This window comes from Phlebotomus papatasi, chromosome 1, assembly GCF_024763615.1.
Source record: "Phlebotomus papatasi isolate M1 chromosome 1, Ppap_2.1, whole genome shotgun sequence".
NCBI classification, from domain to species: domain Eukaryota; kingdom Metazoa; phylum Arthropoda; class Insecta; order Diptera; family Psychodidae; genus Phlebotomus; species Phlebotomus papatasi.
Window position 1 is genome coordinate 63896166 of NC_077222.1, and position 14688 is coordinate 63910853.

The 14688-nt window shown below is 33.1% G+C and overlaps 1 protein-coding gene across 1 annotated transcript; it reads right to left on the reverse strand.

Annotated features, from left to right (window-relative positions):
* Positions 1 to 1756: 1756 nt before the first annotated feature.
* Positions 1757 to 3775, reverse strand: LOC129800018 (uncharacterized). Its single transcript, XM_055844366.1, has 3 exons — positions 3609 to 3775; positions 3197 to 3299; positions 1757 to 1927 (listed from the first exon to the last, which is right to left on the reverse strand). Exons 1-3 carry the CDS (start codon positions 3668 to 3670, stop codon positions 1778 to 1780), a joined length of 315 nt encoding a protein of 104 aa, XP_055700341.1. The 5' UTR covers positions 3671 to 3775; the 3' UTR covers positions 1757 to 1777.
* Positions 3776 to 14688: the final 10913 nt, after the last annotated feature.

A 14688-nucleotide genomic window follows, 5' to 3' on the forward strand; every position in this document is an offset into this window, starting at 1 on the left:
ACAATGTTTTTCGGTTTTTCTCCATACTGACCCAAGCTTTGTCAATATTTTTGTTTTAATAATTTCTTAATGGCTTTCTCATTGTCTATAAACATAAATCAGCAGTAACCCTATAAGCATACAAAAAATATGCTAACCGAGAGGGCTATATCGTGAGTTCGAGCATTTCACAAAGCTGAGACCCTTTGTCATCTCTTTTTTCTACTCTGAAAAAAATATCTTGTTAAATAAACAAATGGATTTTGTTGAAATTTTGTCAAAAGGATGTTATTTACCAAACTGACAAAACTTTTTCTTGCATTTCATATAGAAAAACACCCTTTTGACAAACTTTTAACAAGATCCAGTTGGCCGCCGATTTGACAAAACTTTTCCATATTCTGTATGGACGAATATCCTTTTTACAAACTTGTCTTGTTTATTTGACAAATACTTTTTTTTCCAGAGTAATGTTTGCACGTAACTACAAAGTATAGGTTGAAGAAATTTAAGATATTTTTTGCAAGTCTCTACCTATTCGCTATTTAGTAAACATTTAAGCTCAAAATTCACGAATAATTATAAATTCTCATATTCATAAATAAGTTTAATTATTCTTTATATTTCCAATTGTAACTACTCGAACTCCAAGAGAGAGCAGTTTCCCTCCCCACGGTAACAGATATTGACTTCCGATCTTTGGTCACCTCCCCCAGAAGTCAACATTCTTTAGCGAGCTAACATACCAAAACATGATTTTTGATCTGTGCACAAAATTGGCCCAGGCGATTTCGCTCATTTTTGGAAATGTTTTGGAGGTAGTCCTGCTGAACATTTCGTCCTTAGATACTTATCACCGGAAAATTCGCCATCTTTGAATTGAAGGTCAAAAGCCTAATTTTTATCCGATTTGTTCAATTATTTAATTAAAAGGTTATGTTATGAGTTATGAGTTTTTTGAAACCGTTTTCTTGAAAAATTTTCAACTTCAAGATGGTTTTGCGGCGATTTACAGACAAATTAAATTCGACAATAATTATGTACCAGAAAAAAAATTATGTACCAGAAAAAAAATTGGAAAAAGGTATATAAGGCAGAGCTCTTTTTCGGGAGATCGAGCAGCTCGCAAAGCCTCGGACGCTTTACCACCCGTTTTTTAGGGGATGAAAGATTATTCAAAAATTGGTACTTATCCGGTTCATTACTGATAAAGACCGATACAGCCGGGTTCAAAATTTCATACCTTTCCAAAAAATCCAAATTTAACCAAATCGGTTGGAACATGAGCCTTCTAAAGTGGTTGGCCTTAGACCTTCATTAATTCAAAATGGCGAATTTTCCGGTCATAAGTATGTTTGGGCGAAATGTTCACCTGGACTAGCTCTAAAACATATCCGAAAATCATTGAAAAAGCTTGGGCCAATTTTGTTTTTTTTTTTTATTGGGGGTCATCGAAGACTGGAAGACGATATCTCTTACCGTTTGGCAGCCAGGACCGAGAGAAGTTGAAAAAAAAAACACGATTGTTAAAACTGCTCTTTCTTGGATTTCGAACAGTTAAAAAAAGAAATTATGAGAATCTTTTAACCCTTAAGGAACGAGAACATACAAAACTTACCTCTTGCTCTTGCTGCTCTTGCTCAAACGGACTCCTATCATTTGCTTGACGCATTATTTGTGCGTTATTCTCTTTGTCAGACAAAGATACGATTGATTCAGTTGCTGATGAAGATCCAATCGTAAAGACATAATTTTTTTGACGGAATTTGTATACCTAAAAAAATATATGTTTTGGCTTTCAACAAGCAAAATAGTAAATATTTAAGATTACCTCAGTTGATATTGTGGAATCATGTGGGTCACGGTCACCTAATTCAATATCAGTCAAGGTAGCTGAAGAATCAATTATGTCCTCAGTTTTTTTGAAAAGTAACGGTAACGCCACGTCCTGTAAGCCAAGTGCATTTAAAATTATCTAAAAGAACATTTTATTTAAAAACTAAATAGACATATTTCTTTACTAAAAATAGTCAAATTATTATAATTTTTGTGCTATTTATACATTTTTAATTTCTTCTTAGAATTACATAAATTCTCTTTTTTTTTTTTTAAATTTTTGGTGGTTTTTGTCTGCAATTTTTGTCAATCATGTATTTGAGTGAAATTGGGTAATATTTAATTTTTTTCAAGCAGAAAATTCGCGAGTCCCTGCAAAATGATTGAAGTTACTACCTACATGAATTCCTCTAGTCCTTACTTTATGTTCCAAATACTAAAGGACAATTTTACACAATGATTATAATTTTTCTAAAAAAAAAGTATATGAACTAAAATTCCGACACCTTTTAGTCTGAGCAAGGTATCATTTTATATTATATCTGTTTTATTTTTAAACGGGATTACTTAGTGGACAATCTGAAAAGGTATATAAAATTTTATCTTATTAGGACAATTATACGCTAAATTGATATTATTATTATTTAAATATTAGGTGAAATTCTTAACAATCTCACCTATTATTTATACGACAATACATAAATTTGGAAATTTAAATAGAACATCAAATAAAAATAAAATCCAATAGAATCAAATTGCAGGAAGTAATTAATATCCCTTCGATTATAAAAAAAAATGTCTTTCTTTGTATGCTTTAAGATTTTAAATTAACCTTTTGAATACAGATTAGTCTTCTGAAATAAATATAAATATATTTATATTTCAAAGTATGTAATTTTGAAGATTTAAAACTAAATGTACTCCCTCCGTCCTGAGGGAGTAACAAAATTGCTCAATAGCTAAATTAAAATTAAATTGCCTTTTTTAATTTTCGTTATTAATGTACAACATGGTCGAAATGATCTTTTAATCATTTACAAATACTGGAAAAGGTGGAAGATATGTAAATTTGCGTTACAAATATTAAATTTGGAGCTTAATATTTAATTTAAATATTTAGGTTTTCCTTATCGCAATATTGATGAGTATATTAATTCAATTTTAAATTTTAGAACAAATACAAAAGCAAATTACAAAATTTTCCCTTTTAAATTCATTAAAAGTATGCTAATTTTTTATATCAATATTTATAATAGCACAAAATTTTTAACAACACATAATTTGGCTATAATAAAATATTTAGAGGAAAAAGAATTAAATGTAATATGAAATTGAATCATAGCGATAATTTAATTAGAATTCAAATGTCTTCTTTATTTACCTCCTCTTCATGAATTTGCAAATCCCTTTCTCTTGCTTTTTTAACAAGAATTTCACCATCACTTTCCTCTGAAGCTCCTTGAGAATCAAGTGGAGAATTATTTCTGGAAATATTAAGATTAAATATAAAAAAAAATTAGCATATTATCCTAACTTCGTAATTTCAAAAAAACTGCCCAAATCAAGTAGTCAAATAAAAAAAATGAACACAATTTTCAACCTTCTGTCTGAGAACCTTTCAGTCTTTGAATTAGAATCTAAAAACAGCTCTAATTGAAATTAAACAATCATTTTTTGCCAGAATGATTACACAGGAGCATGAAATTCACCGTTATTGAACTGTTTAATAAGATTTTGGGTGGATTTTGGTTGAAAATTGAACCCATCGAGGACATATTTTTTACATTACTTACCTCCACTGAATCTCCTTCCTGCTCACCAACTCCTTTCTGGCGCTCCACCACCCGCGCTTCATATTAATCTTCCTTCTTCTTTAATCACCAGTGAATCACAATTATATCAGTTTTCTATCGTTATTCGTTCAACGTTTACAACCTTTACAACACTCTCACAATCACAACTGCACCTGCTGAAATTTCCCATGCGATTGACATAAAGTAAAATTGAAGAAGAAGAAGAAAAATTGAAAACATGTTTACATTTTACAGTGTAAGCTCCTGTCAAATCGAAAAGTGTGCTGTTCCAAGGGAAAATTTGAGCTTGAACAGTCTATGTATTTTATGTCTATGTGTGCACCGCACGATTTTTTCACAACTGATTTTTCTTGAACATTTAATTCAAAAACAATACCGAACTGTAGTGAACTTTGTGTGAGAAAGTTTTGAGAAATAAAATTGCATTGAAATTTTATAAAAGTGTGAATTGAGAATATTAGTAACGTATACATAAACTTCTCTTTTTTCGACATAAAAAAGTTTTATTTACAACTTTTACTACAAAATTAAATACAAAAATTTAAACTATCATGTGTAAACTTTATTTTCCATTATAAAAATATGATATATTTTCACAGAAAATTCGTTATCGTTTTTGTGGGTTGAGTAAATTTAAAAATCAAATTATTATTTATTTGACACTATAAAGGTTACTTGCCGGTCAGAAAAAAAGACTTTGATCAATAAATTGAGCCAATTTAGAACTTTTTATCCTAAAAAGCGGCATGTTATTCTAAAATAAGGAAAACTTGCCCCTATAACATTAATAAATGTTTATTATAGAGACACGTGGATCAAGAAGACTTAAAAAACATTATATTTCTTAACCTTAATAAAAAATTATTTAATTCAATTCCTTAGGCATTTAAAAATACAACATTTGAGCCAGATTTTCTAAAAATTTTATTTAAAAAGTGATTTTCGGAGACCACTTAAAAGAAACGACTTATACTTTTCGGTGAACAAGATTAATCTGAGTAAATTCATTTCAAATCAAAAACCCAAAAAGTTCCTTTTAGCAGATGAGTTAAATTAGTTTCTGAACGTATTGCCATAGGATTTAAGATTTTAAGCTTTTAATAAGGAAAAAGATAATTTTGATAAAAAAGTACATTTACTTCTAACATTTCCATCTGAATTTTCCTTTGCATTTCTACAACTTATATGTAAAATCCTCGAAATCTGTACACCATTTCCAACTTAAAATACACCATTTCCAACTTAAAATATGGAACCGGTTCAGGCTTGTTAGGAATTCCAAGACGTTTCAAAAAAGCCCAAATATGATATCATTCGGTTAAGAGCCCTTTTAATCTTTGAACTTGAATGACTCGTAATTTTATTCAACTGTTTTTTCGTATATCAACGAAATGTCAGCTTGGGTAACTTAACGTATTCAAAAATAAAGAAAGATCGCACAATGCGTTTTGAAGCAATCACAAAAGCATGATTTTGGAGGGGAACGTGAGAATTGGGGGGAAATGAGGTCCATGTTAATCCCAGGGTCTGTCCTAGGGTCAGCTTATGGGTAGGGGTTTCACCGAAGATCCCAAGTCTCTATCTCTAATCGTTTGGCCTCTAAAGCTGGCGACAGCTTGATGGATCAGACGGACAGACGGACAAACAACCTAACGTCAAAAAACTCGAAATTGCAGATTTCCAAAAATATACCAAAAATATGATAGTGAAAATTATCAGTCATTAGTATCATCAGAAAAATTACTTAAATTTATGGGGTATTTTTGTCTCTATCGTTCATTGAAACAAAAAATACAGGAAATCAGAGGCCCAATTTTTGAAACTCTCACTCGCACCCGCGAGCTCTTTAGTGGCCGAGAGAAATCCACTCGCACACCCCGTAGATTCAAATCCTTCTGTAACGACTTCTTTATAACATAAAGTACTCGTTCCACGTACTCAAGAATTTCCGGGGTGTGCGAGTCAATTTCTCTCGGCCACTAAAGAGCTCGCGGGTGCGAGTGAGAATTTCAAAAATTGGCCCTCAGACTTCGTTGGACTTTTTAAGGTCAGATAAGGCTTTTTTACGGATTTTATTTATCGGTTTCATTTTTATTGCTGATTTTCGATCAGCGAAAACTGTCTCGTCGTTAAAGGGTTAAAGGCATATCTTAATTGAATTTTCTGGGGTGTATGATTAATTGTTAATATGTAGAAATTGTTAAAGTTATTATACCTGAAGAGTTTCATTTTGATGCAATTTTTCAGACCTCTGGTTTTAATAACTGGGACAGGAAACGACACAAAAAAAATAAACTGCTCCCCTCTGAGACTTGTTTTACGATGCCCTAGCATGTATCTAATTAATCCACTTTTCGATGCAAAAATTCTAGATCATACAGAAATTTTATAATTTTATATTAAACAATGTTTTATAAATTAAACCAAAGTCAAGCCTCATCTTCATTGTGCTTCAAGGATTTTTACGAGATCAAATCCTTATAGCTGTGCATGCTCTCTTGAAAAGCTCACATATAAATGGAATGGTATAAACATTTCATGTAAATTGAATCGATGGTATTCATTTCTGTTTCACACTTACTGAAGAATTTTTCTCACCTCATGCATTTGTACACTGAGTTGAGAATTATGCAATTATCTTTAAAATATCTGTGGAGGAATGAATTTCCATCAATTATATGAATATTTTTGTAGGGAGGTAAATTTTCCGAGTGTTCAAGTAAATTTTGAAATAGCAGTGGCTGCAGGAAGGCACAGACATCCCATTAAGTAGCATTAAATTCCATCTATTGTGGACGCTATAAGTCTTGGCACTAGAAGCTTCTTAGCTTCCATTAACGTCTTTCATCATTTCATCATTTATGACAGTTATATATGCTCGACGACATTGATAAAAGTGTCGCGACCTATTAGATCCTTTCATTAATTTCCTTAAGATTGTGTCACCAGAAGGCACATTAGCAAAATCAATATAATGTGATGGGAGAATTTTAATAATTCACACAATACAAATTGAATTCGATACATTTTCGTTGATTCTCAGCAAATATGGTATCAGATTGCAAGATTATCAAGCATGTGTACTAAGGTGAATAGAGAATCCCACAAGAATGCATTTGACTTGTCCCAACTATCCAAGGTACTCAAATTAAATCAGCAAAATTGGCACAATTACGAGTTAAACTAGTAGTACATTGCATCCCTTGCTGGAGTTCTTCATTCCCCTACTTGGCTGCAATATCAATTTATTGTGTGCATTCTGGAACAATTGCAAGACCTCATCGGAAAATGTAGACAACATTGTAACTAACATTTCTACGACAGTGTTCATCTATTCTCAAGTATAAATTGGTGAAGGAATGCGATTTACTCCAGCTACACCAAAGCATCATCAGCAATTACGTAATGTTAAGAGTAAAGTCTCATAGTTCCTTTTCCCGCATTTTCTCTTTCTAAACACAGTTTTGGGATTAAATTTCACTATAAGTAATTTCGTACCTTAGAATTACTTGTAGTCGGGCTCACTCATGTCTTTTGAGCATCCGTAGCACACCCACGTTGTCAGTTCAAAAGGAAACTTTCCAAAGAGAGCTTTAATATTAGTTTTGGGGCAAGAATCTACATAAGAGAATGTGCAACATCTCACAAGGGAAACCAAGTATTGCGATATTCTTGTATACCAGATAAAAATCCGTCCAATTCAAAATAATGGCAGAAACAGAAAAGAGCTCAATAAACTTTTTAAGCTCATACCTGTTGAGATTTCCATGTTAACCAAATCTTGAAACAACATTCCAAAGCTAAGTATATCGCAGATGATTTGACGCTGGATTCTGCAAACTTGTTGTGTCAGAATGTTAGAACTTCAGAATATTATTGACTGCTATACAGAACCGAAAGTTTTTAAATGAGTATTTTAACTTGTACCATATTATTATATTTTAGCTCATCTTTGCTCATATCGCTCCTTGGAAATTACAAGGGGTCAACTCACTTTTCTGCGATTTTGAGATTCTAATGCACTTAGAAAGACAATTTAATAAATTTTCAGATGATATAAGTCATTAAATTTTGTTATTAGAAAAGTTTTTCAAAATTTTAATCTTTTTGATTACTTGCAGAATTTTGTTTGAAGTAAAGGGACACAAAATATATTCATCGTTCAAATTTTTGTGAAACAGGGGACTAAATCAAGCAAGTTGATACCTTGTCATTCTAATTTCAGGAAAATTTGCACATCATTTAGTACGACAAGGAGCTAACTCATTAAAAAACATATTTTGAAAAGTAAAAATATAAAAATTTTGATGTTTATATTAGTGTTCATACAAATAGAAAAGAAATAAATTGTTTTTGGTCAGTCATTAAATTGAGATACTTATTTACACAAAGTTGAATCTTTCATGCTGTCTCCTGAAAAATGGCCGAAAATTAGTTGACCCTTTGTAATTTCCAAGGAGCGATATATAACAATTCTCACTTCTATGTTGAATCTTCCATAAGAGATACCTGCATGAAAAAAATTCTACATAAGGATTTATCTGTTTAAAGATTAAAAATTTACCGGTTGATACATTTAGAATCTACAGTGGTATTTTTTGCTCAAACACGAATAAGAAGTACTATCCGTATAACAGAAAATCCAATAGAATTCCGACAACAAACAGTTTTTCGGCTAACCTCGCTTTATTAAACTAAGTTACTAAATAACAGTCAGATTGCAGCCATACCAGAAGAGATGACTAGGAAAGTTGGGTCAATCGGTTTGGTGAATTAAAAAGAAATCATAAAATTTTAGGATCTTCCATCAGGCTAAACATTTTGAATTGTACAGGACCTACATTCAGTAATTAGATTATTTCAAGCAAGTGATCGGTCAGAAATGGCCGGCATTGACTAATACATACCAGGTTCTGTAAATTTAGGGCAACACTAGACCACACACCCAATAGACAACGTTCTTCGTCAAGGGAAATAATGAGGAAATATCACTAGGTCTGTGCAAAATTTTCACAAATGTTCCCCAGGGATTTTAGTATGAAAACTAAATGAATTTTTAAAGGTAATTAGCCTAATGAGGAAACGAAATTATCCTGGCAATACCCAGGATATTTCCAGAATTATTAATTAGGCCAAAAATATTCTGTAGTTTCTTACAGATAACTTGACACGTTAACACACATATTCACTTTATTTACATATACATACAGTAGAACCGTGCTATAGGCCATCGCTCTATAGTCCACAATTTATCGACCGTTGATTTCAAAACACTGATTTTAAGTTAGGTTATGTTTTTTAGTACGCGACATGCAATGTTGTCATAATTATTTTAATATTTTTGGCAAACTTTATTGAGTAGTTGTGATAATTCTGATCCATAATGAAGAGAGAGGACAAGTACCACAATCGCAAAGAAAGTGGAAGCCGTCGAGCAATTTCAATACTAAAAGTCGTTGATAATTTAAAAAAAATGACATGGACTAGTGCGACCAAAGTGTCAAATCTGGAACCAAATAGCGAGGCTCTACTGTAACAGAAACTTGATAGAGGTATTACTTGGTCTTTCCCTTGGTATTCCATGCCAATTTCTGTACTGACGTGAGGAATACTTTACAGTAATTGTGATATCGCCATGACCTCATTACAACCTCGCTACGTTATCATAACAAAAGATATCTTTGTGACCACTTAACAATGTTACTATTACGACATTATGACATTATTAGGAACACATAATAACGACGTCGTTACGATGCTGCTACGACGTTGCGTAGAAATCTGTATTTATATTAAGATCACAACGGTTATAGTTTGAAATGAGTGAGTCTTTTCTCCCCTTGCGAAGGGTACCACAACGAAATGTTTGTGGAGAGAGGGAATCAGTCTTGATTCGATCAAGCAAACAGGAGCACGGAGTTCTGTACGCTGGACCATGAGAAGTGGATAATTTTGTTATCTCAGGGCTCAGGACAACAGTTATTGCGATTCCTTTACGACAGGTAGAGCTGAGGAAGTTGTAAATATGGAGTATTTGTAAACACTTACATTTTTAAATAAGCCATTATACTTCAAAAGATGACATCTATATGAATTAATAGGAAGTGTAGACATCTTAATCCACTGAAGAAATATTCGACATAAGTCCAAGTACCGCAGACATAAATATTAGTTTTTACAAATACCCCAATTTACTACTGCTCCAATTTCCCGTACTTACGACGCCAGTGGCACGACATTACAACGTTGTTATGACCTCTATACAACACAATTACGACGACTTTATAACGTAGCATAATTCACACCAAGCGCCTTAATTTATGTTAATAATTCAAAGATGCATTAGCTGAGCTTTATGCTTTACCACGAATAATGTCATTCGACACAAAAGGCAACAATTTGCAGAAATATTTCTGACACATTTGGGAATATTTTATTTTATCCTGATTATAACATCTGCAAAATTCATCTGATTCTAAAAAAAAAATATCTTAGCCAAAAAGAACGTCTCAAGATCCTTATATACAGCTTTGCTAACACGAAAAATTTAATTATTCCTATCGCATAATTTTCAATTTAAAAACATAATTTTTCTAGTTAACAGCATACAAATCCCAACATGATTCTCCACACTGCACCCCATCCTCCTCTTTGCTGACACGCTCAACAACACGTCAGGATAATTTATGCAGCAGTATGAGAAGTGGGTGTATTAGAGAAAATGTACGCGCGCGAGGAGAGAGTTGGATGAAAAAAAAGGAACGTAAAACATGTTGTAATTTAATTGAAACATGAAAAATATAAACTTTTTTTTTTCAACATTTCACACAGTCCGTGGAAGATTATTTCTCACTGTATAGTGCCCAATGGACAGCCCAGTACTTCATATGTGAACACCATTTGCGCCCTTTTTGCGCACAGTCGAGTACGGTGAGTTGAGGTGTAACGGAATTATGTTTAATGGATTAATTAACCTTATCGCGATGCTGCAATTATCGCGGAAAGTGGTCAAATGCACGCAAATCGCTTACTACAGAGTCAACTCACCCACAGAAAATGGTTGGGATTTTGTGCAGATGGCATAAGAAGTGACACAGATTGCATGGGTAATTAATGTTATTTGGGGGTATGAAAATGTCTACACTGTAAAAAAGGATAGGTGTTACCGGCAACACCAAATTCGTGTTACTCACCACCAAATTCGTGTAAATTCAACACTTATTACAAATAACTTGTTGTAACTTATGATGATCGAACTTGACGATGAACAGTGTAGACTTAGCATGAAATTTGTGATTTGTCGTTCACTTTCAGTAATTGTTTAACTAAAGTGGCAAAGCATGGCTTTGAAGGTTATTCTGAAAGCTTAAAATTCGAGGGTTTATAGGGAATGGATGTATTGGAAACGGAAACGGAGAGGTTAATTTATGAATTTAGTTAGTGAAAGTTTGTTTTCAGTGATAAGTCCTTATGCGCTGGACACACATGCGAATTAACATGCGACAGACGGCTTAACCCTTTAAGGACGAGAAGGTTTAAAATTAGGGGTCAGAAAAAATCATTTTTTTTCGCCTTTTTAGAGTGAAACATGACTTTAGATGGCCGTAGGAAAAATTTAAGTTTTGGGTCACCGGTGACCCAATCGTCCTTAAAGGCTTAACGTATTTATAATCAAAATTATGACTAGAATATATCCATCAGTACTAATTCGTTTCTCAGCTTAAGCTCTAAATTGTATCTAGCCCATTACGTAGAAAGACTTACAAAATAGATTTAAACATAGAACTAGATCAGACAAAGTTGACCTGATGAACAAGATAGATGTTCTATAACATAAAGGTAGAGAAATTTTTCCTCGTGTTCGAAAGCAAAACCGATCAGATTTATTATCTTATCTAGAAGTTATGTTTCTAGCTGACCATTTGTTTCCCAGTACTGAAAACGGTCCGATTATTGTTCGAACCAAAATAACCTCTCCGTCACAAAATTCAGCACTCTATCCATTTACCCACAAAACGATTAAGTAAATGGTACATATACATAATAACTTGAAACAAGTTTAGATTCAAATTGGTCTCAAAAAGGTAATTTGTAGAGTTGATTAACTTTGAAAACCCGGAGATTCAACGCTAATTTCTATATGGAAAAAGAATTCGTTTTTAAAACTCCTAGGGGAAGTGTGCCAAATTTCGACCAGCTTCTAATTTCGGCTACTTTGAGTGTAATTTCGGCCATGCAAATAAATTAATTAAAATTATGTATGTAATCTTCGAATAGTCAATGAATTCATTTTGGTTTTAAATATTTATTCATTTTAGGATTTATTAACACAAAGACCGTCAAATTTTAGGTATAATTTGAATTTAAATTGCGTTGTAAAAACTCAGTGTGGAAAGAGTCTTACAAAAAATGTGACAGATCGATTGTGTTTCTAGCAGTCTTCTGATTTGTGGAGAAGTGCAAAAGGTTTTCCTTTGGTCTTCAATCTTTAAATTTGGGGTAAAATTTCCCAGCTGGATCCTGTATTTCGCGTAAAAAAGTATATCCTTTGTGAGCGTCTCTCCGGTGAGGTAGTGTTGCCTATTCTGGCAACATCTTTTGCTTTCCTACATTTTTTATTCATTTTATGTTTTTTTTTTTCAATTCCTGAGTTCTACAATGTCCAGAGAAAAAAACCATCGCTTCTATGAAAATGATGATGTGGAAAAGGCCTTGGAAGAGTTCAGGAAGGATAAATTGCTACGGGAATCTGTGCGTAAATTTGAGATGCTACTCTTCAGGTCTTCAGGACAAATAGCACGGAAGATCTCAGGGCTTTTGGGTCATATAAACGTATTAAACTCGTCCCGTTTGACGTTTTGAAATTTTCTATCCGTTGCGTTACAAAAGGTGGCCAGAAAAAATGTGGCCGGAATTTCACTGAAAGTGGCCGGAATACTAACCAAAGCACGGCCTATATTTTTATTAATTTTTCAATATTTTAGGAAGTGATTTAAAGAAGACAAAGATGATAAACTAGTTTTCAAGGTTCCACACAACCCTCCCAAAAAGGAAGTAACAAAAAATATCAATATGAATTAAAATTATTGCATTTCAAACTTAGGACTTCGGTGCTTATATGCAACTATTCCGAAATTTGGCACACTTACCCTAACACATATTCGAAAATTAAAAAAAAAAAACAATCCTGTGATATGTTTTCAAGACACTAAATTATAAAACGATAGGGAGAGGTAGGGGACATAAAAGTGGTGTAAATTGATCTTTATTCCTTAAGTAGACTTATTAGAGAGTAGTTTCACCGAAAAGCCTAACTCGCTATCCTTTACCGTTTAGTCTCTAGGTTCGCTAAGACAAAGAACTTGGTGTCATTTTTCTCAAAGAAAAATATATAATCCCTTTAGAGATTAATAAGCTTAAAATTGAAGGATCCGTGATTTGATACTCTATTTATGAGTTTGAGCTATAAAGTATCCTTTTTCACGTTAGTAATAGTGGTGATTATATAAATAATAAAATAAATAATAATGCTGGCACAACATTCCATGAAGGAACAAGGCCTTCATCAGTGCTATGCCCGTGGAATCAAGTGCAGTGAAGCTCACTGGATGCAATCCGAATACCTTTAACGCCAGAAAAATTCCTGGTGACCTAAAGGGGATTCGAACCCGGAACACTTGCATCATAGAGCGAGTGCTCTAGGTATTGGTGATTATTGACAATATTGAAATTACACTGTATTTTCGAAGGTAATTTTACTGGAAATTAAGAATTTGTAGTGGGCATTTAATATATCAAGAAGCCTTTAAACCCGTAAGCGTTCCTTTCAAGGACTTATTGCTTTCAGGACCCTTTTCAAAGTATATGGTCAAAGTGCCTAGATTGGATATAATCTAAGCTTTATTTTTCCCTAACTAAATTAGTTTGTGGCCAAATTTGAATTAAATTCTTAATTTAAATATGTGAGTTTGTATAAACTATCATATACTTATAGGTATAGGCATATCCTTAGTATATGTGTATATATAATATATTTATCTCCAAACTTTCTGCCTGCTTATATACTTAAGCTATCTCAAGGTTGTTTGTAAGATAAAATTTTGGGAGAAAGGACAGAGAATAATCTTTCTCTTCCGCAGATGTGAATTGACTCCTGGGACGCTGAATTTTGCCAGAAAACAACCCCCTTAAGGGTTCTCTAAATTTCAAGCCATATGAGACATTTATATCCTTCTCAGTTGAAGGTAGTTGTGGGAATTAAATGGAATTGTTTCAATTAATATTCAAAATTCAGACAGTCACTCTCTAATCTCTTTCACTTGTTGTGTGTATGGTGCGTCAATGGAGAGTTGTATTGTTGGTATTATTGTATTATCCTCACAGTCCCAAGCCTCTCCTCCAGCATCAGCTTGAAGTTTGCTCTTCATATATCAGCCTTATGCAAATAACATCCACATACATAACCCATCTTCGCATCCCCAAAATGTTAAATAGATCACTAACCTTACATCCAGACCCTGACTTGTTGTTGGCCCATTCAATACATCCTGGTCACCATGTTCTTTGCTAGAGAGAGGAGATATTTCGTGCATAAAATCATACAAAAGCACAAATTTATCCCACAGCACACAGTCACTGGACCATCCGAAATATAAAACCCAATTAACATTCTCTCATTCATTTTCACGATGAATTTATCGCAATAAATTCCCATTTCTGTCTATTTCCACTGAATTAATCCATTCAACAATTTTTCATTTCATTTGAACTGAAGGCTGAAAAAGACCAAAAAGAGATCCTCATTGTGGGAAATCATTTTATGTATTGTGATTTATACATAATTTCAGGACTGTACCTACAACGTTATAACAATGGGGTTAATTACTTGTCTCACATTTTAAACTCAATAGTATCGAATGAACCAAGTGCCCTCTAATTAGGATATACAACATTTTGTAAAAGTAAATAATGATAGAGGGGGTCCGTTAAGCAATTGGTAAGAGTGTTCGGCTCTTGGGCTGTGTGACCCAGTGTGACCCCGGACTCGACTGTCACAGTT

What these genes read in the sequence shown, in the direction of transcription:
- LOC129800018 (XM_055844366.1), bottom strand. Translation starts at nt 3,670, where the DNA reads ATGAAGCGCGGGTGGTGGAGCGCCAGAAAGGAGTTGGTGAGCAGGAAG. An exon ending in AGGAAGGAGATTCAGTGGAG is followed by an intron (nt 3,300 to 3,608) that starts GTAAGTAATGTA and finishes TAATATTTCCAG; the next exon opens with AAATAATTCTCCACTTGATT. An exon ending in TGCAAATTCATGAAGAGGAG is followed by an intron (nt 1,928 to 3,196) that starts GTAAATAAAGAA and finishes CTTGGCTTACAG; the next exon opens with GACGTGGCGTTACCGTTACT.